Source organism: Salmo trutta, chromosome 24 (assembly GCF_901001165.1).
Source record: "Salmo trutta chromosome 24, fSalTru1.1, whole genome shotgun sequence".
NCBI classification, from domain to species: Eukaryota; Metazoa; Chordata; class Actinopteri; order Salmoniformes; family Salmonidae; genus Salmo; species Salmo trutta.
The window spans coordinates 49,223,337-49,249,709 of record NC_042980.1 but is presented as its reverse complement, the minus strand read 5'-3'; the positions used below and the strand labels follow the sequence as shown (position 1 = coordinate 49,249,709).

Here is a 26,373-nt window from a genome sequence, read left to right as displayed (position 1 = left end):
CCAATGTCTCATATCCCAGTCTGCCCCTGCCAAACTGTCCTGTAGCTTAGCATCCGCGTCATCAGACCACTTCCATATTGAGCACGTCGCTGGGACTTCCTGTTTTGAGTTTTAGCTTGTAAGCAGGAATCGGGAGGATAGAGTTATGGTCATATTTGTCAAAGGGAGGGCGAGGGAGAGCCTTATATGCGTTTCTTGCCAACTCCTATGGTCATTGTCACGCTGTTGTGGTGTTAGCAAGACAGCTCAAACTGATCTGGGACCAGACTACCCACAGAGAGATATCAGCAATCAGCATGACAAGACAGCTCAAACTGATCTGGGACCAGAATACCCACAGAGACACAGCATGACACATACATGATTAAATACTGTAGCTCTCATCTCTGACCCACACACTTCTTGATTTTATTACTGTACATTTGCTGAGAAAAAGGTTTGACATTGGTTGATTGGTTGATTGGTTGATTGATTGATTGGTTGGTTGATTGATTGATTGATTGATTGCTTGTTTTGTTTTTTTATTGATTGACTAATTTCCAGGCTGTCAGGCAGTGAGGAAGTAGAGGAGGAGGGACAGTGGAAGCTCTACTTCAAACTCTACTGTTTCCTGGATGTAGAGAGCATGCCCAAGGAAGGGGTGGAGTTCGCTTTCATGTTCGAACAGGTCAGTTACTTCCTGGTCTGCCATTTTGCTACTTTTAGACAGCACCTGGATAGAGAAATACAGTGGCAGCACATGGATAGAGAAATACAGAATAAATTGTTGCATACAGTTGATAAGAAGAGGTACTTCGGGGGCTGCCTTACAGCGCCAGAATACCTGGATCTAAATGTAAATGCATTTTAATGTTCATATAAATGTAGTGTCGTAATATTTTTGTCTCCTCCAGGCTCATGAGTCTCTGACCAGCGGTCACCTCCCGGCCCCAGAGGACACCCTGCAGCACCTGGCTGCTCTCAGACTCCAGTTCCTCCACGGGGACAAGGCCCGGGTCAGCTGGTCTCTGGACAACGTCTACCCTGTAGGGAGGCTCCGCGCACGCATCCTGCACTTCACCAAGGTAGGTAACGCTTCATCCAAGGGGGTGCTGCTCTGCGGCTACACCCTTTGTGTGCGAGTGTGCGTGCATTGCTTGCCTGTGTGTGTCTGAGTGCTATTTTGGGAGGTTGACAACTGAGGAAGTTCCACATTTCCGGTGTTCACTGTAACAAATTGACAAAAAAAATTGTATTGTTTTGCATTGGTGGACTAATACAAGTGTATTGTTTTGTATAGGTGGACTAATACAAGTGTATTGTTTTGTATAGGTGGGCGCGGCCGGCGGGACGGGGCCAGGGGGCCACACCCTGGAGCGGAGGCGGACCAGCTTCCTGGACGGGACCCTGCGCCGCAGCGGGCTGAAGACGGGCTCCATGAAGAAACAGAAAATGGAGGAGGAACAGGTAGCCTAGCGGTTAGAGGAGGAACAGGTAGCCTAGCGGTTAGAGGAGGAACAGGTAGCCTAGCGGTTAGAGGAGGAACAGGTAGCCTAGCGGTTAGAGGAGGAATAGGTAGCCTAGCGGTTAGAGGAGGAATAGGTAGCCTAGTGGTTAGAGGAGGAATAGGTAGCCTAGCCGTTAGAGGAGGAACAGGTAGCCTAGCCGTTAGAGGAGGAACAGGTAGCCTAGCGGATAGAGGAGGAACAGGTAGCCTAGTGGTTAGAGGAGGAACAGGAAGCCTAGCGGTTAGAGGAGGAACAGGTCGCCTAGCGGTTAGAGGAGGAACAGGTAGCCTAGCGGTTAGAGGAGGAACAGGTAGCCTAGCGGTTAGAGGAGGAACAGGTAGCCTAGCGGTTAAAGAAGCAACAGGAAGCCTAGCGGTGAGAGGAGGAACAGGTAGCCTAGCGGATAGAGAAGCAACAGGTAGCCTAGCGGTTAGAGAAGCAACAGGTAGCCTAGCGGTTAGAGAAGCAACAGGTAGCCTAGCGGTTAGAGAAGCAACAGGTAGCTTAGCGGTTAGAGAAGCAACAGGTAGCCTAGCGGTTAGAGAAGCAACAGGTAGCCTAGCGGATAGAGAAGCAACAGGTAGCCTAGCGGTTAGAGAAGCAACAGGTAGCCTAGCGGTTAGAGAAGCAACAGGTAGCCTAGCGGTTAGAGAAGCAACAGGTAGCCTAGCGGTTAGAGGAGGAACAGGTAGCCTAGCGGTTAGAGGAGGAACAGGTAGCCTAGCGGTTAGAGAAGCAACAGGTAGCCTAGCGGTTAGAGAAGCAACAGGTAGCCTAGCGGTTAGAGGAGGAACAGGTAGCCTAGCGGTTAGAGAAGGAATAGGTAGCCTAGCGGTTAGAGGAGGAACAGGTAGCCTAGCGGTTAGAGAAGGAACAGGTAGCCTAGCGGTTAGAGAAGCAACAGGTAGCCTAGCGGTTAGAGGAGGAACAGGTAGCCTAGCGGTTAGAGAAGCAACAGGTAGCCTAGCGGTTAGAGAAGCAACAGGTAGCCTAGCGTTTTTTCGCTAGTTGTTATTGTCGCCTATTGTCGCCTGTTGTTATGCCCTTGAGCAAGGTACTAAGTCTTGTCTGGTTCTCTATTCAGATGCTAGAGATGTGGGTGAAGGAGGAGACCTCAGCCACCAGAACCTCCATCTTAGAGAAGTGGTCCCGTCTCCAGGGACTGGACCAGCACACGGCCATGCTGAAATACATGAACATCATCAAGGAGTGGCCTGGATACGGATCCACACTGTTCGACGTGGAGGTAAATACATACATTACATGTTATTGACACCATATATAGGTACTGATAGTATAGGTACAAATCTAATGTAAAATATTATACTGTGGTGAATGACCTTGTATCAGGGAATGCTACAGAGGATAAATACAGGTTGCTGTGTTCCACTGCTAGGGATGATCCTGTGGTGAACAGGGCTAGGGATGATACTGTGGTGAACAGGGCTAGGGATGATACTGTGGTGAACAGGGCTAGGGATGATACTGTGGTGAACAGGGCTAGGGATGATACTGTAGTGAATAGGGCTAGAGATTATACTGTGGTGAACAGGGCTAGGGATGATACTGTCTGTGGTGAACAGGGCTAGGGATGATACTGTGGTGAATAGGGCTAGGGATGATACTGTGGTTAACAGGGCTTAGGGATGATACTGTGGTTAACAGGGCTTAGGGATGATACTGTGGTGAACAGGGCTAGGGATGATACTGTGGTGAACAGGGCTAGGGATGATACTGTGGTGAATAGGGCTAGGGATGATACTGTGGTGAATAGGGCTAGGGATGATACTGTGGTGAATAGGGCTAGGGATGATACTGTGGTGAACAGGGCTAGAGATGATACTGTGGTGAACAGGGCTAGGGATGATTCTGTGGTGAATAGGGCTAGGGATGATTCTGTGGTGAACAGGGCTAGGGATGATACTGTGGTGAACAGGGCTAGGGATGATTCTGTGGTGAATAGGGCTAGGGATGATACTGTGGTGAATAGGGCTAGGGATGATACTGTGGTGAATAGGGCTAGGGATGATACTGTGGTGAATAGGGCTAGGGATGATACTGTGGTGAACAGGGCTAGGGATGATACTGTCTGTGGTGAACAGGGCTAGGGATGATACTGTCTGTGGTGAATAGGGCTAGAGATGATACTGTGGTGAACAGGGCTAAGGATGATACTGTCTGTGGTGAACAGGGCTAGGGATGATACTGTGGTGAACAAGGCTAGGGATGATACTGTGGTGAATCGGGCTAGGGATGATACTGTGGTGAACAGGGCTAGGGATGATACTGTGGTGAACAGGGCTAGGGATGATACTGTGGTGAACAGGGCTAGGGATGATACTGTGGTTAACAGGGCTTAGGGATGATACTGTGGTTAACAGGGCTAGGGATGATACTGTGGTGAACAGGGCTAGGGATGATCCTGTGGTGAATAGGGCTAGGGATGATACTGTGGTGAATAGGGCTAGGGATGATACTGTGGTGAATAGGGCTAGGGATGATACTGTGGTGAATAGGGCTAGGGATGATACTGTGGTGAACAGGGCTAGAGATGATACTGTGGTGAACAGGGCTAGGGATGATTCTGTGGTGAATAGGGCTAGGGATGATTCTGTGGTGAACAGGGCTAGGGATGATACTGTGGTGAACAGGGCTAGGGATGATACTGTGGTGAACAGGGCTAGAGATGATACTGTGGTGAACAGGGCTAGGGATGATTCTGTGGTGAATAGGGCTAGGGATGATACTGTGGTGAACAGGGCTAGGGATGATACTGTAGTGAATAGGGCTAGGGATGATACTGTGGTGAATAGGGCTAGGGATGATACTGTGGTGAACAGGGCTAGGGATGATACTGTGGTGAACAGGGCTAGGGATGATACTGTCTGTGGTGAATAGGGCTAGAGATGATACTGTGGTGAACAGGGCTAGGGATGATACTGTGGTGAACAAGGCTAGGGATGATACTGTGGTGAATCGGGCCAGGGATGATACTGTGGTGAATAGGGCTAGGGATGATACTGTGGTGAACAGGGCTAGGGATGATACTGTGGTGAACAGGGCTAGGGATGATACTGTGGTGAACAGGGCTAGGGATGATACTGTCTGTGGTGAATAGGGCTAGGGATGATACTGTCTGTGGTGAATAGGGCTAGAGATGATACTGTGGTGAACAGGGCTAGGGAGGATACTGTGGTGAACAGGGCTAGGGAGGATACTGTGGTGAACAGGGCTAGGGATGATACTGTGGTGAACAGGGCTAGGGAGGATACTGTGGTGAACAGGGCTAGGGGTGATACTGTCTGTGGTGAATAGGGCTAGAGATGATACTGTGGTGAACAGGGCTAGGGATGATACTGTGGTGAATAGGGCTAGGGATGATACTGTGGTGAATAGGGCTAGGGATGATACTGTGGTGAATAGGGCTAGGGATGATACTGTGGTGAATAGGGCTAGGGATGATACTGTCTGTGGTGAATAGGGCTAGGGATGATACTGTGGTGAATAGGGCTAGGGATGATACTGTGGTGAATAGGGCTAGGGATGATACTGTGGTGAATAGGGCTAGGGATTATACTGTCTGTGGTGAATAGGGCTAGAGAGTATACTGTGGTGAATAGGGCTAGGGATGATACTGTCTGTGGTGAATAGGGCTAGGGATGATACTGTCTGTGGTGAACAGGGCTAGGGATTATTCTGTGGTGAATAGGGCTAGGGATGATACTGTCTGTGGTGAATAGGGCTAGGGATGATACTGTGGTGAACAGGGCTAGGGCTGATACTGTGTTGAACAGGGCTAGGGATGATACTGTAGTGAATAGGGCTAGAGATTATACTGTGGTGAACAGGGCTAGGGATGATACTGTCTGTGGTGAACAGGGCTAGGGATGATACTGTGGTGAACAGGGCTAGGGATGATACTGTGGTGAATAGGGCTAGGGATGATACTGTGGTGAATAGGGCTAGGGATGATACTGTGGTTAACAGGGCTTAGGGATGATACTGTGGTGAACAGGGCTAGGGATGATCCTGTGGTGAATAGGGCTAGGGATGATACTGTGGTGAATAGGGCTAGGGATGATACTGTGGTGAATAGGGCTAGGGATGATACTGTGGTGAATAGGGCTAGGGATGATACTGTGGTGAACAGGGCTAGAGATGATACTGTGGTGAACAGGGCTAGGGATGATTCTGTGGTGAATAGGGCTAGGGATGATTCTGTGGTGAATAGGGCTAGGGATGATACTGTGGTGAACAGGGCTAGGGATGATACTGTGGTGAACAGGGCTAGAGATGATACTGTGGTGAACAGGGCTAGGGATGATTCTGTGGTGAATAGGGCTAGGGATGATACTGTGGTGAACAGGGCTAGGGATGATACTGTGGTGAATAGGGCTAGGGATGATACTGTGGTGAATAGGGCTAGGAATGATACTGTGGTGAACAGGGCTAGGGATGATACTGTCTGTGGTGAATAGGGCTAGAGATGATACTGTGGTGAACAGGGCTAAGGATGATACTGTCTGTGGTGAACAGGGCTAGGGATGATACTGTGGTGAACAAGGCTAGGGATGATACTGTGGTGAATCGGGCTAGGGATGATACTGTGGTGAATAGGGCTAGGGATGATACTGTGGTGAACAGGGCTAGGGATGATACTGTCTGTGGTGAATAGGGCTAGGGATGATACTGTCTGTGGTGAATAGGGCTAGAGATGATACTGTGGTGAACAGGGCTAGGGAGGATACTGTGGTGAACAGGGCTAGGGATGATACTGTGGTGAACAGGGCTAGGGAGGATACTGTGGTGAACAGGGCTAGGGATGATACTGTCTGTGGTGAATAGGGCTAGAGATGATACTGTGGTGAACAGGGCTAGGGATGATACTGTGGTGAATAGGGCTAGGGATGATACTGTGGTGAATAGGGCTAGGGATGATACTGTGGTGAATAGGGCTAGGGATGATACTGTCTGTGGTGAATAGGGCTAGGGATGATACTGTCTGTGGTGAACAGGGCTAGGGATGATACTGTGGTGAATAGGGCTAGGGATGATACTGTGGTGAATAGGGCTAGGGATGATACTGTGGTGAATAGGGCTAGGGATGATACTGTGGTGAATAGGGCTAGGGATGATACTGTCTGTGGTGAATAGGGCTAGAGAGTATACTGTGGTGAACAGGGCTAGGGATGATACTGTGGTGAATAGGGCTAGGGATGATACTGTGGTGAACAGGGCTAGGGATGATACTGTGGTGAACAGGGCTAGGGATGATACTGTCTGTGGTGAATAGGGCTAGGGATGATACTGTCTGTGGTGAACAGGGCTAGGGATTATTCTGTGGTGAATAGGGCTAGGGATGATACTGTCTGTGGTGAATAGGGCTAGCGATGATACTGTGGTGAACAGGGCTAGGGCTGATACTGTGGTGAACAGGGCTAGGGATGATACTGTAGTGAATAGGGCTAGAGATTATACTGTGGTGAACAGGGCTAGGGATGATACTGTCTGTGGTGAACAGGGCTAGGGATTATACTGTCTGTGGTGAATAGGGCTAGGGATGATACTGTGGTGAATAGGGCTAGGGATGATACTGTGGTTAACAGGGCTTAGGGATGATGCTGTGGTTAACAGGGCTAGGGATGATACTGTGGTGAACAGGGCTAGGGATGATCCTGTGGTGAATAGGGCTAGGGATGATCCTGTGGTGAATAGGGCTAGGGATGATACTGTGGTGAATAGGGCTAGGGATGATACTGTGGTGAATAGGGCTAGGGATGATACTGTGGTGAATAGGGCTAGGGATGATACTGTGGTGAACAGGGCTAGAGATGATACTGTGGTGAACAGGGCTAGGGATGATTCGGTGGTGAATAGGGCTAGGGATGATTCTGTGGTGAACAGGGCTAGTTATGATACTGTGGTGAACAGGGCTAGAGATGATACTGTGGTGAACAGGGCTAGGGATGATTCTGTGGTGAATAGGGCTAGGGATGATACTGTGGTGAACAGGGCTAGGGATGATACTGTGGTGAATAGGGCTAGGGATGATACTGTGGTGAATAGGGCTAGGGATGATACTGTGGTGAACAGGGCTAGGGATGATACTGTGGTGAATAGGGCTAGGGATGATACTGTCTGTGGTGAATAGGGCTAGAGATGATACTGTGGTGAACAGGGCTAGGGATGATACTGTCTGTGGTGAACAGGGCTAGGGATGATACTGTGGTGAACAGGGCTAGGGATGATACTGTGGTGAATCAGGCTAGGGATGATACTGTGGTGAATAGGGCTAGGGATGATACTGTGGTGAACAGGGCTAGGGATGATACTGTGGTGAATAGGGCTAGGGATGATACTGTCTGTGGTGAATAGGGCTAGGGATGATACTGTCTGTGGTGAATAGGGCTAGAGATGATACTGTGGTGAACAGGGCTAGGGATGATACTGTGGTGAATAGGGCTAGGGATGATACTGTGGTGAACAGGGCTAGGGAGGATACTGTGGTGAACAGGGCTAGGGATGATACTGTGGTGAACAGGGCTAGGTAGGATACTGTGGTGAACAGGGCTAGGGATGATACTGTCTGTGGTGAATAGGGCTAGAGATGATACTGTGGTGAACAGGGCTAGGGATGATACGTGTCTGTGGTGAATAGGGCTAGAGATGATACTGTGGTGAACAGGGCTAGGGATGATACCGTGGTGAATAAGGCTAGGGATGATACTGTGGTGAATAGGGCTAGGGATGATACTGTCTGTGGTGAATAGGGCTAGGGATGATACTGTCTGTGGTGAACAGGGCTAGGGATGATACTGTGGTGAATAGGGCTAGGGATGATACTGTCTGGTGAATAGGGCTAGGGATGATACTGTCTGTGGTGAATAGGGCTAGGGATGATACTGTCTGTGGTGAACAGGGCTAGGGATGATACTGTGGTGAATAGGGCTAGGGATGATACTGTGGTGAATAGGGCTAGGGATGATACTGTGGTGAACAGGGCTAGGGATGATACTGTGGTGAACAGAGCTAGGGATGATACTGTCTGTGGTGAATAGGGCTAGGGATGATACTGTCTGTGGTGAACAGGGCTAGGGATGATTCTGTGGTGAATAGGGCTAGGGATGATACTGTCTGTGGTGAACAGGGCTAGGGATGATACTGTGGTGAACAGGGCTAGGGATGATACTGTGGTGAACAGGGCTAGGGATGATACTGTGGTGAACAGGGCTAGGGATGATACTGTCTGTGGTGAATAGGGCTAGGGATGATACTGTGGTGAACAGGGCTAGGGATGATACTGTGGTGAACAGGGCTAGGGATGATAGTGTGGTGAACAGGGCTAGGGATGATACTGTGGTTAACAGGGCTAGGGATGATACTGTCTGTGGTGAACAGGGCTAGGGATGATACTGTGGTGAACAGGACTAGGGATGATACTGTGGTGAATAGGGCTAGGGATGATACTGTGGTGAACAGGGCTAGGGATGCTTCTGTGGTGAATAGGGCTAGGGATGATACTGTGGTGAACAGGGCTAGAGATGATACTGTGGTGAACAGGGCTAGAGATGATACTGTGGTGAACAGGGCTAGAGATGATACTGTGGTGAACAGGGCTAGGGATGATACTGTCTGTGGTGAATAGGGCTAGAGATGATACTGTGGTGAACAGGGCTAGGGATGATACGTGTCTGTGGTGAATAGGGCTAGAGATGATACTGTGGTGAACAGGGCTAGGGATGATACCGTGGTGAATAAGGCTAGGGATGATACTGTGGTGAATAGGGCTAGGGATGATACTGTCTGTGGTGAATAGGGCTAGGGATGATACTGTCTGTGGTGAACAGGGCTAGGGATGATACTGTGGTGAATAGGGCTAGGGATGATACTGTCTGGTGAATAGGGCTAGGGATGATACTGTCTGTGGTGAATAGGGCTAGGGATGATACTGTCTGTGGTGAACAGGGCTAGGGATGATACTGTGGTGAATAGGGCTAGGGATGATACTGTGGTGAATAGGGCTAGGGATGATACTGTGGTGAACAGGGCTAGGGATGATACTGTGGTGAACAGAGCTAGGGATGATACTGTCTGTGGTGAATAGGGCTAGGGATGATACTGTCTGTGGTGAACAGGGCTAGGGATGATTCTGTGGTGAATAGGGCTAGGGATGATACTGTCTGTGGTGAACAGGGCTAGGGATGATACTGTGGTGAACAGGGCTAGGGATGATACTGTGGTGAACAGGGCTAGGGATGATACTGTGGTGAACAGGGCTAGGGATGATACTGTGGTGAACAGGGCTAGGGATGATACTGTGGTGAACAGGGCTAGGGATGATACTGTCTGTGGTGAATAGGGCTAGGGATGATACTGTGGTGAATAGGGCTAGGGATGATACTGTGGTGAACAGGGCTAGGGATGATAGTGTGGTGAACAGGGCTAGGGATGATAGTGTGGTGAACAGGGCTAGGGATGATACTGTGGTTAACAGGGCTAGGGATGATACTGTCTGTGGTGAACAGGGCTAGGGATGATACTGTGGTGAACAGGACTAGGGATGATACTGTGGTGAATAGGGCTAGGGATGATACTGTGGTGAACAGGGCTAGGGATGCTTCTGTGGTGAATAGGGCTAGGGATGATACTGTGGTGAACAGGGCTAGAGATGATACTGTGGTGAACAGGGCTAGGGATGATTCTGTGGTGAATAGGGCTAGGGATGATACTGTGGTGAACAGGGCTAGGGATGATATGGTGGTGAATAGGGCTAGGGATGATACTGTCTGTGGTGAATAGGGCTAGAGATGATACTGTGGTGAATAGGGCTAGAGATGATACTGTGGTGAATAGGGCTAGAGATGATACTGTGGTGAATAGGGCTAGGGATGATACTGTGGTTAATAGGGCTAGGGATGATACTGTGGTGAATAGGGCTAGGGATGATACTGTGGTGAATAGGGCTAGGGATGATACTGTGGTGAATAGGGCTAGGGATGATACTGTCTGTGGTGAACAGGGCTAGGGATGATACTGTGGTGAACGGGGCTAGGGATGATACTGTGATGAACAGGGCTAGGGATGATACTGTCTGTGGTGAATAAGGCTAGAGATGATACTGTGGTGAACAGGGCTAGAGATGATACTGTGGTGAACAGGGCTAGGGATGATACTGTCTGTGGTGAACAGGGCTAGGGATGATACTGTGGTGAATAGGGCTAGGGATGATACTGTGGTGAATAGGGCTAGGGATGATACTGTGGTGAATAAGGCTAGGGATGATCCTGTGGTGAACAGGGCTAGGGATGATACTGTGGTGAACAGGGCTAGGGATGATACTGTGGTGAATAGGGCTAGGGATGATACTGTCTGTGGTGAACAGGGCTAGAGATGATACTGTCTGTGGTGAACAGGGCTAGGGATGATACTGTGGTGAACAGGGCTAGGGATGATACTGTGGTGAACAGGGCTAGAGATGATACTGTGGTGAATAGGGCTAGGGATGATACTGTGGTGAATAGGGCTAGGGATGATACTGTGGTGAACAGGGCTAGGGATGATACTGTCTGTGGTGAACAGGGCTAGAGATGATACTGTGGTGAATAGGGCTAGGGATGATACTGTGGTGAATAGGGCTAGGGATGATACTGTGGTGAAAAAGGCTAGGGATGATACTGTGGTGAACAGGGCTAGAGATGATACTGTGGTGAACAGGGCTAGGGATGATACTGTGGTGAACAGGGCTAGGGATGATACTGTGGTGAATAGGGCTAGGGATGATACTGTGGTGAACAGGGCTAGGGCTGATACTGTCTGTGGTGAACAGGGCTAGAGATGATACTGTGGTGAACAGGGCTAGAGATGATACTGTGGTGAATAGGGCTAGGGATGATACTGTGGTGAATAGGGCTAGGGATGATACTGTGGTGAATAGGGCTAGGGATGATACTGTGGTGAATAGGGCTAGGGATGATACTGTGGTGAATAAGGCTAGGGATGATACTGTGGTGAACAGGGCTAGGGATGATACTGTGGTGAACAGGGCTAGGGATTATACTGTCTGTGGTGAATAGGGCTAGGGATGATACTGTCTGTGGTGAACAGGGCTAGGGATGATACTGTGGTGAACAGGGCTAGAGATGATACTGTGGTGAACAGGGCTAGGGATGATACTGTGGTGAATAGGGCTAGGGATGATACTGTCTGTGGTGAACAGGGCTAGAGATGATACTGTGGTGAACAGGGCTAGGGATGATACTGTGGTGAACAGGGCTAGAGATGATACTGTGGTGAACAGGGCTAGGGATGATACTGTGGTGAACAGGTCTAGGGATGATACTGTGGTGAACTGGGCTAGGGATGATACTGTCTGTGGTGAACAGGGCTAGAGATGATACTGTGGTGAACAGGGCTAGAGATGATACTGTGGTGAACAGGGCTAGAGATGATACTGTGATGAATAGGGCTAGGGATGATACTGTGGTGAATAGGGCTAGGGATGATACTGTGGTGAATAAGGCTAGGGATGATACTGTGGTGAACAGGGCTAGAGATGATACTGTGGTGAACAGGGCTAGGGATGATACTGTGGTGAATAGGGCTAGGGATGATACTGTGGTGAACAGGGCTAGGGATGATACTGTCTGTGGTGAACAGGGCTAGGGATGATACTGTCTGTGGTGAACAGGGCTAGGGATGATACTGTGGTGAATAGGGCTAGGGATGATACTGTGGTGAATAGGGCTAGGGATAATACTGTGGTGAATAGGGCTAGGGATGATACTGTGGTGAATAGGGCTAGGGATGATACTGTCTGTGGTGAATAGGGCTAGAGAGTATACTGTGGTGAACAGGGCTAGGGATGATACTGTGGTGAATAGGGCTAGGGATGATACTGTGGTGAACAGGGCTAGGGATGATACTGTGGTGAACAGGGCTAGGGATGATACTGTCTGTGGTGAATAGGGCTAGGGATGATACTGTCTGTGGTGAACAGGGCTAGGGATTATTCTGTGGTGAATAGGGCTAGGGATGATACTGTCTGTGGTGAATAGGGCTAGCGATGATACTGTGGTGAACAGGGCTAGGGCTGATACTGTGGTGAACAGGGCTAGGGATGATACTGTAGTGAATAGGGCTAGAGATTATACTGTGGTGAACAGGGCTAGGGATGATACTGTCTGTGGTGAACAGGGCTAGGGATGATACTGTGGTGAATAGGGCTAGGGATGATACTGTGGTGAATAGGGCTAGGGATGATACTGTGGTTAACAGGGCTTAGGGATGATGCTGTGGTTAACAGGGCTAGGGATGATACTGTGGTGAACAGGGCTAGGGATGATCCTGTGGTGAATAGGGCTAGGGATGATCCTGTGGTGAATAGGGCTAGGGATGATACTGTGGTGAATAGGGCTAGGGATGATACTGTGGTGAATAGGGCTAGGGATGATACTGTGGTGAATAGGGCTAGGGATGATACTGTGGTGAACAGGGCTAGAGATGATACTGTGGTGAACAGGGCTAGGGATGATTCGGTGGTGAATAGGGCTAGGGATGATTCTGTGGTGAACAGGGCTAGGGATGATACTGTGGTGAACAGGGCTAGGGATGATACTGTGGTGAATAGGGCTAGGGATGATACTGTGGTGAACAGGGCTAGGGATGATACTGTGGTGAACAGGGCTAGGGATGATACTGTGGTGAATAGGGCTAGGGATGATACTGTCTGTGGTGAATAGGGCTAGAGATGATACTGTGGTGAATAGGGCTAGGGATGATACTGTCTGTGGTGAACAGGGCTAGGGATGATACTGTCTGTGGTGAACAGGGCTAGGGATGATACTGTGGTGAACAGGGCTAGGGATGATACTGTGGTGAATCGGGCTAGGGATGATACTGTGGTGAATAGGGCTAGGGATGATACTGTGGTGAACAGGGCTAGGGATGATACTGTGGTGAATAGGGCTAGGGATGATACTGTCTGTGGTGAATTGGGCTAGAGATGATACTGTGGTGAACAGGGCTAGGGATGATACTGTCTGTGGTGAACAGGGCTAGGGATGATACTGTGGTGAACAGGGCTAGGGATGATACTGTGGTGAATCGGGCTAGGGATGATACTGTGGTGAATAGGGCTAGGGATGATACTGTCTGTGGTGAACAGGGCTAGGGATGATACTGTGGTGAATAGGGCTAGGGATGATACTGTCTGTGGTGAATAGGGCTAGGGATGATACTGTCTGTGGTGAATAGGGCTAGAGATGATACTGTGGTGAACAGGGCTAGGGATGATACTGTGGTGAATAGGGCTAGGGATGATACTGTGGTGAACAGGGCTAGGGAGGATACTGTGGTGAACAGGGCTAGGGATGATCAAGTGGTGAACAGGGCTAGGTAGGATACTGTGGTGAACAGGGCTAGGGATGATACTGTCTGTGGTGAATAGGGCTAGAGATGATACTGTGGTGAACAGGTCTAGGGATGATACGTGTCTGTGGTGAATAGGGCTAGAGATGATACTGTGGTGAACAGGGCTAGGGATGATACCGTGGTGAATAAGGCTAGGGATGATACTGTGGTGAATAGGGCTAGGGATGATACTGTCTGTGGTGAATAGGGCTAGGGATGATACTGTCTGTGGTGAACAGGGCTAGGGATGATACTGTGGTGAATAGGGCTAGGGATGATACTGTCTGGTGAATAGGGCTAGGGATGATACTGTCTGTGGTGAATAGGGCTAGGGATGATACTGTCTGTGGTGAACAGGGCTAGGGATGATACTGTGGTGAATAGGGCTAGGGATGATACTGTGGTGAATAGGGCTAGGGATGATACTGTGGTGAACAGGGCTAGGGATGATACTGTGGTGAACAGAGCTAGGGATGATACTGTCTGTGGTGAATAGGGCTAGGGATGATACTGTCTGTGGTGAACAGGGCTAGGGATGATTCTGTGGTGAATAGGGCTAGGGATGATACTGTCTGTGGTGAATAGGGCTAGGGATGATACTGTGGTGAACAGGGCTAGGGATGATACTGTGGTGAATAGGGCTAGGGATGATACTGTGGTTAACAGGGCTAGGGATGATACTGTCTGTGGTGAACAGGGCTAGGGATGATACTGTGGTGAACAGGACTAGGGATGATACTGTGGTGAATAGGGCTAGGGATGATACTGTGGTGAATAGGGCTAGGGATGCTTCTGTGGTGAATAGGGCTAGGGATGATACTGTGGTGAACAGGGCTAGAGATGATACTGTGGTGAACAGGGCTAGGGATGATTCTGTGGTGAATAGGGCTAGGGATGATACTGTGGTGAACAGGGCTAGGGATGATACTGTGGTGAACAGGGCTAGGGATGATACTGTGGTGAACAGGGCTAGGGATGATACTGTGGTGAATAGGGCTAGGGATGATACTGTCTGTGGTGAATAGGGCTAGAGATGATACTGTGGTGAATAGGGCTAGAGATGATACTGTGGTGAATAGGGCTAGGGATGATACTGTGGTTAATAGGGCTAGGGATGATACTGTGGTGAATAGGGCTAGGGATGATACTGTGGTGAATAGGGCTAGGGATGATACTGTGGTGAATAGGGCTAGGGATGATACTGTGGTGAATAGGGCTAGGGATGATACTGTGGTGAATAGGGCTAGGGATGATACTGTCTGTGGTGAACAGGGCTAGGGATGATACTGTGGTGAACGGGGCTAGGGATGATACTGTGATGAACAGGGCTAGGGATGATACTGTCTGTGGTGAATAAGGCTAGAGATGATACTGTGGTGAACAGGGCTAGAGATGATACTGTGGTGAACAGGGCTAGGGATGATACTGTCTGTGGTGAACAGGGCTAGGGATGATACTGTGGTGAATAGGGCTAGGGATGATACTGTGGTGAATAGGGCTAGGGATGATACTGTGGTGAACAGGGCTAGGGATGATACTGTGGTGAATAGGGCTAGGGATGATACTGTGGTGAACAGGGCTAGGGATGATACTGTCTGTGGTGAACAGGGCTAGAGATGATACTGTGGTGAATAGGGCTAGGGATGATACTGTGGTGAATAGGGCTAGGGATGATACTGTGGTGAAAAAGGCTAGGGATGATACTGTGGTGAACAGGGCTAGAGATGATACTGTGGTGAACAGGGCTAGGGATGATACTGTGGTGAATAGGGCTAGGGATGATACTGTGGTGAACAGGGCTAGGGCTGATACTGTCTGTGGTGAACAGGGCTAGAGATGATACTGTGGTGAACAGGGCTAGAGATGATACTGTGGTGAATAGGGCTAGGGATGATACTGTGGTGAATAGGGCTAGGGATGATACTGTGGTGAATAGGGCTAGGGATGATACTGTGGTGAATAAGGCTAGGGATGATACTGTGGTGAACAGGGCTAGGGATGATACTGTGGTGAACAGGGCTAGGGATGATACTGTCTGTGGTGAATAGGGCTAGGGATGATACTGTCTGTGGTGAACAGGGCTAGGGATGATTCTGTGGTGAACAGGGCTAGAGATGATACTGTGGTGAACAGGGCTAGGGATGATACTGTGGTGAATAGGGCTAGGGATGATACTGTCTGTGGTGAACAGGGCTAGAGATGATACTGTGGTGAACAGGGCTAGGGATGATACTGTGGTGAACAGGGCTAGAGATGATACTGTGGTGAACAGGGCTAGGGATGATACTGTGGTGAACAGGTCTAGGGATGATACTGTGGTGAACTGGGCTAGGGATGATACTGTCTGTGGTGAACAGGGCTATAGATGATACTGTGGTGAACAGGGCTAGAGATGATACTGTGGTGAATAGGGCTAGGGATGATACTGTGGTGAATAGGGCTAGGGATGATACTGTGGTGAATAAGGCTAGGGATGATACTGTGGTGAACAGGGCTAGAGATGATACTGTGGTGAACAGGGCTAGGGATGATACTGTGGTGAATAGGGCTAGGGATGATACTGTGGTGAATAGGGCTAGGGATGATACTGTGGTGAACAGGGCTAGGGCTGATACTGTCTGTGGTGAACAGGGCTAGAGATGATACTGTGGTGAACAGGGCTAGAGATGATACTGTGGTGAATAGGGCTAGGGATGATACTGTGGTGAATAGGGCTAGGGATGATACTGTGGTGAATAGGGCTAGGGATGATACTGTGGTGAATAGGGCTAGGGATGATACTGTGGTGAACAGGGCTAGGGATGATACTGTGGTGAACAGGGCTAGGGATGATACTGTCTGTGGTGAATAGGGCTAGGGATGATACTGTCTGTGGTGAACAGGGCTAGGGATGATACTGTGGTGAACAGGGCTAGAGATGATACTGTGGTGAACAGGGCTAGGGATGATACTGTGGTGAATAGGGCTAGGGATGATACTGTCTGTGGTGAACAGGGCTAGAGATGATACTGTGGTGAACAGGGCTAGGGATGATACTGTGGTGAACAGGGCTAGAGATGATACTGTGGTGAACAGGGCTAGGGATGATACTGTGGTGAACAGGTCTAGGGATGATACTGTGGTGAACTGGGCTAGGGATGATACTGTCTGTGGTGAACAGGGCTATAGATGATACTGTGGTGAACAGGGCTAGAGATGATACTGTGGTGAATAGGGCTAGGGATGATACTGTGGTGAATAGGGCTAGGGATGATACTGTGGTGAATAAGGCTAGGGATGATACTGTGGTGAACAGGGCTAGAGATGATACTGTGGTGAACAGGGCTAGGGATGATACTGTGGTGAATAGGGCTAGGGATGATACTGTGGTGAACAGGGCTAGGGATGATACTGTGGTGAACAGGGCTAGAGATGATACTGTGGTGAATAGGGCTAGGGATGATACTGTGGTGAATAGGGCTAGGGATGATACTGTGGTGAATAGGGCTAGGGATGATACTGTGGTGAATAAGGCTAGGGATGATACTGTGGTGAACAGGGCTAGGGATGATACTGTGGTGAACAGGGCTAGGGATGATACTGTCTGTGGTGAATAGGGCTAGGGATGATACTGTCTGTGGTGAACAGGGCTAGGGATGATACTGTCTGTGGTGAACAGGGCTAGGGATGATACTGTCTGTGGTGAACAGGGCTAGGGATTATACTGTGGTGAACAGGGCTAGGGATGATACTGTGGTGAATAGGGCTAGGGATGATACTGTGGTGAACAGGGCTAGGGATGATACTGTCTGTGGTGAACAGGGCTAGAGATGATACTGTGGTGAACAGGGCTAGGGATGATACTTTCTGTGGTGAATAGGGCTAGAGATGATACTGTGGTGAACAGGGCTAGGGATGATACTGTGGTGAATAGGGCTAGGGATGATACTGTGGTGAATAGGGCTAGGGATGATACTGTGGTGAACAGGGCTAGGGATGATACTGTGGTGAACAGGGCTAGGGATGATACTGTGGTGAATAGGGCTAGGGATGATACTGTGGTGAATAAGGCTAGGGATGATCCTGTGGTGAACAGGGCTAGGAATGATACTGTGGTGAACAGGGCTAGGGATGATACTGTGGTGAATAGGGCTAGGGATGATACTGTCTGTGGTGAACAGGGCTAGAGATGATACTGTGGTGAACAGGGCTAGAGATGATACTGTGATGAACAGGGCTAGGGATGATACTGTGGTGAACAGGGCTAGAGATGATACTGTGGTGAACAGGGCTAGGGATGATACTGTGGTGAATAGGGCTAGGGATGATACTGTGGTGAACAGGGCTAGGGATGATACTGTCTGTGGTGAACAGGGCTATAGATGATACTGTGGTGAACAGGGTTAGAGATGATACTGTGGTGAATAGGGCTAGGGATGATACTGTGGTGAATAGGGCTAGGGATGATACTGTGGTGAATAAGGCTAGGGATGATACTGTGGTGAATAAGGCTAGGGATGATACTGTGGTGAACAGGGCTAGAGATGATACTGTGGTGAACAGGGCTAGGGATGATACTGTGGTGAATAGGGCTAGGGATGATACTGTGGTGAACAGGGCTAGGGATGATACTGTCTGTGGTGAACAGGGCTAGAGATGATACTGTGGTGAACAGGGCTAGAGATGATACTGTGGTGAATAGGGCTAGGGATGATACTGTGGTGAATAGGGCTAGGGATGATACTGTGGTGAATAGGGCTAGGGATGATACTGTGGTGAATAAGGCTAGGGATGATACTGTGGTGAACAGGGCTAGGGATGATACTGTGGTGAACAGGGCTAGGGATGATACTGTGGTGAACAGGGCTAGGGATGATACTGTCTGTGGTGAATAGGGCTAGGGATGATACTGTCTGTGGTGAACAGGGCTAGGGATGATACTGTGGTGAATAAGGCTAGAGATGATACTGTGGTGAACAGGGCTAGGGATGATACTGTGGTGAACAGGGCTAGGGATGATACTGTGGTGAACAGGGCTAGGGATGATACTGTGGTGAATAGGGCTAGGGATGATACTGTGGTGAACAGGGCTAGGGATGATACTGTCTGGTGAACAGGGCTAGAGATGATACTGTGGTGAACAGGGCTAGGGATGATACTGTGGTGAACAGGGCTAGAGATGATACTGTCTGTGGTGAACAGGGCTAGGGATGATACTGTGGTTAACAGGGCTAGGGATGATACTGTCTGTGGTGAACAGGGCTAGGGATGATACTGTGGTGAACAGGGCTAGGGATGATACTGTGGTGAATAGGGCTAGGGATGATGCTGTGGTGAATAGGGCTAGGGATGATGCTGTCTGTGGTGAACAGGGCTAGGGATGATACTGTGGTGAATAGGGCTAGGGATGATACTGTGGTGAACAGGGCTAGGGATGATACTGTCTGTGGTGAACAGGGCTAGAGATGATACTGTGGTGAACAGGGCTAGAGATGATACTGTCTGTGGTGAATAGGGCTAGGGATGATACTGTCTGTGGTGAACAGGGCTAGGGATGATACTGTGGTGAACAGGGCTAGGGATGATACTGTGGTGAATAGGGCTAGGGATGATGCTGTGGTGAATAGGGCTAGGGATGATGCTGTCTGTGGTGAACAGGGCTAGGGATGATACTGTGGTGAATAGGGCTAGGGTATTTGATTCATTCCTTTAACTTTGTGTCTGACCTGCTGTATGTCTCTGTCTCCTCAGTGTAAAGAAGGAGGCTTTCCTCACGACCTGTGGCTGAGTGTGAGTGCAGAGAACGTGTCGGTCTACAAGAGAGGAGAACCCAAACCTCTGGAGACGTTCCCCTACGAACACATCATCTTCTTCGGAGCTCCCCAGGCCACTACTTATAAAATCACTGTGGACGACAGAGAGATGTTCTTTGAGACACCTCTGGTACAGTATTACACCATAATACAACATTATAGAAGTACTAGCCTTGTCCCTGGTCTGTTTATAACACCAGATTATAAATGACCAGTAGCCTGGTCCCTGGTCTGTTTATAACACCAGATTATAAATGACCAGTAGCCTGGTTCCAGGTCTGTTTATAACACCAGATTATAAATGACCAGTAGCCTGGTCTGTTTATAACACCAGATTATAAATGGCCAGTAGCCTGGTCCCTGGTCTGTTTATAACACCAGATTATAAATGACCAGTAGCCTGGTCCCAGGTCTGTTTATAACACCAGATTATAAATGACCAGTAGCCTGGTCCCTGGTCTGTTTATAACACCAGATTATAAATGGCCAGTAGCCTGGTCCCTGGTCTGTTTATAACACCAGATTATAAATGACCAGTAGCCTGGTCCCAGGTCTGTTTATAACACCAGATTATAAATGACCAGTAGCCTGGTCCCTGGTCTGTTTATAACACCAGATTATAAATGACCAGTAGCCTGGTCCCTGGTCTGTTTATAACACCAGATTATAAATGACCAGTAGCCTAGTCCCAGGTCTATTTATGCTCATGCCACCATGTTTGGCAAGACAATGAATGACAGGGAGTTGACATGATAGCAAATATACTGGTACCCCAGGCTAGCCTTTCAGAACGTCAACCAACAAGGCCTTTTTTGGCTGTTATGATGCTTCTAAACACATACACTACTGTTTAAAAGTTTGGGGTCACTTAGAAATGTCCTTGTTTTTGAAAGAAAAGCAAATGTTTTGTTCATTAAAATAACATCAAATTGATTGGAAATACAGTGTAGACGTTGTTAATGTTGTAAATGACTATTGTAGCTGGAAATGGTCGATTTTTTATGGAATATCTACATAGGCGTACAGAGGCCCATTATCAGCAACCATCACTCCTGTGTTCCAATGGCACGTTGTGTTAGCTAATCCAAGTTTATCATTTTAAAAGGCAAATTGATCAACTAGTCTAAAGAAGGCCAGTTTTATTGCTTCTTTAAGCAGGACAACAGTTTTCAGCTGTGCTAACATAATTGAAAAATGGTTTTCTAATGATCAATTAGCCTTTTTTTAAATGATAAACTTGGATTAGCTAACACAACGACGTGCCATTGGACCACAGGAGTGATGGTTGCTGATAATGGGCGTCTGTACGTCGTTTTCCCTGCTGTTAAAACTGTATCCTCTGTATTGTTTCAGGTTGGAGAGATCACCAAGATCATGAAAGCCTACATCAACATGATAGTGAAGAAGAGATGCAGTGTCAGATCTGTTTCCAGCTACGGAACCAACTGGGTCAGGTGATTAGGGACAGGACAGGACACAGCCGAGCTGGCTTCCCACCGCCCCGGGCTAACAGGCTAACAGGACACAGACCAGTTGACTTCCCACTGCCACAGGCTAACAGGCTAAAAGGCTAACAAGCTAACAGGATAGGACAGGACACAGCCCAGCTGGCTTCCCACCGCCCCAGGCTAACAGGCTAAAAGGCTAACATTACAGGACACATCCCGGTTGGCTTCCCACCGCCCCAGGCTAACAGGCTAAAAGGCTAACATTACAGGACACATCCCAGTTGGCTTCCTGCCGCCCCAGGCTAACAGGCTAAAAGGCTAACAGGACAGACACATCCCAGTTGACTTCCCACCGCCGCAGGCTAACAGGCTAAAAGGCTAACAGGACAGACACATCCCAGTTGGCTTCCTGCCGCCCCAGGCTAACAGGCTAAAAGGCTAACATTACAGGACACATCCCAGTTGGCTTCCCACCGCCCCAGGCTAACAGGCTAAAAGGCTAACATTACAGGACACATCCCAGTTGGCTTCCTGCCGCCCCAGGCTAACAGGCTAAAAGGCTAACATTACAGGACACATCCCAGTTGACTTCCCACCGCCGCAGGCTAACAGGCTAAAAGGCTAACATTACATGACACATCCCAGTTGGCTTCCCACCGCCCCAGGCTAACAGGCTAAAAGGCTAACATTACAGGACACATCCCAGTTGGCTTCCTGCCGCCCCAGGCTAACAGGCTAAAAGGCTAACATTACAAGACACATCCCAGTTGGCTTCCTGCCGCCCCAGGCTAACAGGCTAAAAGGCTAACAGGACAAGACACATCCCAGTTGGCTTCCTGCCGCCCCAGGCTAACAGGCTAAAAGGCTAACACAACAAGACACATCCCAGTTGGCTTCCTGCCGCCCCAGGCTAACAGGCTAACATTACAGGACACATCCCAGTTGGCTTCCTGCCGCCCCAGGCTAACAGGCTAAAAGGCTAACACAACAAGACACATCCCAGTTGGCTTCCTGCCGCCCCAGGCTAACAGGCTAACATTACAGGACACATCCCAGTTGGCTTCCTGCCGCCCCAGGCTAACAGGCTAAAAGGCTAACAGGACAGACACATCCCAGTTGGCTTCCTGCCGCCCCAGGCTAACAGGCTAACAGGCTAACATTACAGGACACATCCCAGTTGGCTTCCTGCCGCCCCAGGCTAACAGGCTAAAAGGCTAACATTACAGGACACATCCCAGTTGACTTCCTGCCGTCCCAGGCTAACAGGCTAAAAGGCTAAAAGGCTAAAATGCTAACAGGCTAAAAGGCTAACACTACAAGACAATAATTCTATGAAGACAAGAGGGACTGCTCTCCTCAACCCAGATGTCTGGATAACTGAAGGCTGTTAATCAGCTACTCAATAACTTGTTCACCTCCGTCGGCAACAAGGAATCTCATCTAGAAGATTCTGAGAATCGTAGTGTGTCTCTCATTGCATATATATGTGGTAAAGAGGTCAATGGAACTCGACCAAAACAATGGAAATGCCATGGAAACGTGTGGGGGAAAGATCCCGATTCTCCTCATTGCCCCCCAGCAACATTAGCCTGCGTTTAGTTAGACTCTTGTTTCACACTGTGTTGAGGTAGACATCGGAGTATAATGCTTGTATGGATGTCAACCCCAATTCATGTTCATTTCATCGTCACCAATCAACTGCGTTAAAGTTGAAAACTACTTTGACTACCACTACCAATTTCTGTATGCTAGCTATGCTACCAGCTTATACGAATGGGAGTTAGTATTTAGCAGTCACTTCTTCTAAATCTGAAAAGGGACAACTTCTAAAATTTATGCAGTGAAAACAGCCAAATATATCTAAATCGGACTTAAATTACCACATTGTGAGCCTACTGCAATACGTCAATCACGACGGATTTGACAAAGGTCCACTTTGTTAGATCAGATTTGTTTAAATGTGCACCAATCCAGCGTCGTCCTATCAATCCCTCCGCCCGTCTGCATTCCATTGGCCTCTTCACCACATCTATTTAAACAGAACATTCTAGAATGTGTATAATTAAAATGTCTAACACTTTTCTCTAGCTGTCGACAGAGTGGATGACCGACCATTTTTTTTTTTCTGCCATTATTTACATCACCTTATCGATGGTATGAACCGATCAAGAATCGCGTCACATCAGATGTCCTTTTTTTGCGTCGAGTTTGAGCATTTCAAATACCTTTCCAATGGCATGAGATTTAGATTGACTGAGAAGTCAAGGCCTACCTGACTACAGCTCTCCAGTTGGGTCTTATTTTGACGTTGCAAATGCGTTATTGTTATTATTATTATTCTAACATATGAGTTGTTGATGCACACAACTATACCGTTCTATATTTATAATGAGAAGCAGTGATTTGTCTATCTAAGGATATACGATGTGATCCTTATTGATCCTCAGGGCAGTCATCACTCATTACAATACTCTCTTTAGTAGCTACTCTATTGCCACAGAATAGAGAAATAAGGTTTGTAGACTTCCCCCTCGGGTTTGATGAGCAATATGAGTCCAATTTCAGGCCACAGACCCAAGGAGTTGAACCTCTTTATATTTTAATGCCTTAAATAGTTTCACTACTTCCATCCATGTTGTTATTCGACTACTTTGGACTGTAAGTAGTAATAGTTTCACTGCTTCCATCCATGTTGTTATTCGACTACTTTGGACTGTAAGTAGTAATAGTTTCACTGCTTCCATCCATGTTGTTATTCGACTACTTTGGACTGTAAGTAGTAATAGTTTCACTGCTTCAATCCATGTTGTTATTCGACTACTTTGGACTGTAAGTAGTAATAGTTTCACTGCTTCCATCCATGTTGTTATTCGACTACTTTGGACTGTAAGTAGTAATAGTTTCACTGCTTCCATCCATGTTGTTATTCGACTACTTTGGACTGTAAGTAGTAATATTTTCACTGCTTCCATCCATGTTGTTATTCGACTACTTTGGACTGTAAGTAGTAGTTTTGCCTTTCAGGAATGGCGTCCCCCCAACAAGTGTATGTCAGGGTTAATAACTTGGTGGTTATAACCAGTTATAACACAGGTGGTCAAGGCTGCCATTCTACCCAGTGCCTGAGAAGCAGGGTTTAAACCATATGGTTTCAAATCTGGTGAAACGACACTTGCCTTTTATATATGACTAGAACAAACCAATATATATATATATATGACTAGAACAAACCAATATATAGTCCGTTGCTTCTTCCTACTACTACATGTAGGATGTTTATTTACACTAAAGGCTGTGGTTAATATAAACGTGCTTATTTCTGTAAACCATGATTATAGAATTTAGTCTCCAGTATTTTAAATAATTTAAACTGTTATATTTTCTATTATGAAAATCATTATTATTATTATTTTTTGTGTCTTTGTAATGATTGTGACTGAAACTGTAGTTTTAATGAGAGCGTGGTGTTTTGATGAGACGAGCAGGATATTGCTTGGTACCTCTGTTACTGAAGGATGGATTGTTATTTTGGTCATGATTGGAGGGAGGGTGACATTGTCTCACGTCAGATGGCGTCACTCCTCCGCGACGCTCGTACCTCAAACCGGGTCGATTCAACAAATTAAAACATAGTCCATTATTTTTTTATTTTTTTTAAAACATCACAGCGCTCTCATATGATTCTCCATGAAATAGGCAGAATAACTAGCTAGCTAAATTATTTCAAACGTTGTGACAGTGATTTAATAGTTTGCAATTGTGAGAAAATAAAAACAAACCAGGGGTTACCTTCTGCACAAATTCCAGGACGTTGCTCGCCAGGCAGTGACTTGATCAGCTATGTTGCTATCTGTTGTAGCTAGCTAGCTAGTCAGCTAGCTCTTCCGTCACTGACATTAAAAAGCTTGCTTAGCCTGTTTAAATGACCCTGAAGTTGTAGACATGCAAGTGGCTGTTAATAACAGAAATCAGTCCACAGATCAGCATGTTTCTCCGGATCGTATTGTTGGGTCAGCTGAGAGGCTACTGCTTCATGAAAACTCAGAATAATGGAAGCATTAGCACTACTAGCTACAGCAGCTTGCTAACTAGCTTTTGTTGGAAGATTCAACATTGTTTGTGCAGCACTAAGAAGGTAGCTGGTTGGTTAGCAGTGTCATTTCAGTCAAGATGATTTCAGGGACTGGCTCAGCTGTTGGACAAACGTAGGCTTTCGTGCCCATAGTTCAAACTTCAGAAATACTGCTCATTTGAAGCACAAGAATCATTAGCTAGATGTAAAATGGGGCGACTTAAAGACTTCCTCACCAAAAAAAACATCAACATTATTGACACACTGTATTTGTGGTTTTAACATAGCTGAATTCAGTCAGTTCTGAGGCAGGAATGAGGTTCAGCAGATGATGTCTCCTGGGTAATATTTTCTAACGTCGTGACAGCCCGTTGTAGCCGGACTTCTTTTGATCTATCCCATGATCCTTTGCGAGATACAAGACGGATCAGTGCAGGTCGGAAAGCACGCTCTATCTGATGGAAGACAATGGGAGGGTGGGGTATTTACTGTGTGTGTGTAATTCTAATAGTCAGGAAGAGAGGGTCAGGACTTTAAGCAGACACAGGCTGTTTCTCAGCTCTCTCTGTGTGTGCGTCTTGAATTGGCACCCTATTCCCTATATAGTGCACTACTTTAGACTGGAACCTATAGGGAATAGGGTGCCATTAGGGATGCCCCTCTGTCTGTTTTTTCTGGCCAGCTGCCGGCAGCCACACCAGAACTACTGGTATGTTCCCGTTGATCGTTACTGTACTTATGACATGTTTCTGTTTATTTGGAGAGAGAGAGAGAAAAAGAGAAACAATCTGGAAATTATTAATTATTTTTTTTTGTAACTGGATTTACAAGATGCTTAAATAAATGATTGTATTTATAACCTGTTTGGCGTTGTCTGTACAGTGTTGTCTGGATACCAACATGTAGCTACAGTACTATGACACAAAAACAGTTTCTGGCCATTGGAATAACAAAAACTGCTTTGAAACTAATGTAGCTACATCTTACACAAAATCCTGCCTTTTTCGAAAATGTAGCTACTTCAGAAGAATTATAATAAAGATACTTTGCAGGTAGCTAATATTTCACACAAAAAAAGAAGCTAAAAGCCACTCTGACATCACTAGAAAATCCATGCAACCAAGCAACACAGCCCTAAGGAGCTCAGCTAGGGTCACAGCCCTAAG

The 26,373-nt window shown here is 47.6% G+C and overlaps 1 protein-coding gene across 2 annotated transcripts in view; it reads left to right on the top strand.

Annotated features, from left to right (window-relative positions):
• The window catches only part of LOC115161451 (unconventional myosin-X), a 282,041-nt gene extending 255,969 nt beyond the window's left edge, over nucleotides 1–26,072 (top strand). For both annotated transcript variants that reach the window (XM_029712440.1, XM_029712439.1), the window contains exons 35-40: nucleotides 544–667; nucleotides 894–1,064; nucleotides 1,312–1,446; nucleotides 2,572–2,733; nucleotides 19,626–19,817; nucleotides 21,041–26,072. In XM_029712440.1, coding sequence (XP_029568300.1) covers nucleotides 544–667; nucleotides 894–1,064; nucleotides 1,312–1,446; nucleotides 2,572–2,733; nucleotides 19,626–19,817; nucleotides 21,041–21,145 — 889 coding nt within the window. In that variant the 3' untranslated portion in view covers nucleotides 21,146–26,072. The remainder of the gene's footprint in view (nucleotides 1–543; nucleotides 668–893; nucleotides 1,065–1,311; nucleotides 1,447–2,571; nucleotides 2,734–19,625; nucleotides 19,818–21,040) is intronic.
• The last annotated feature ends 301 nt before the right edge of the window (nucleotides 26,073–26,373 follow it).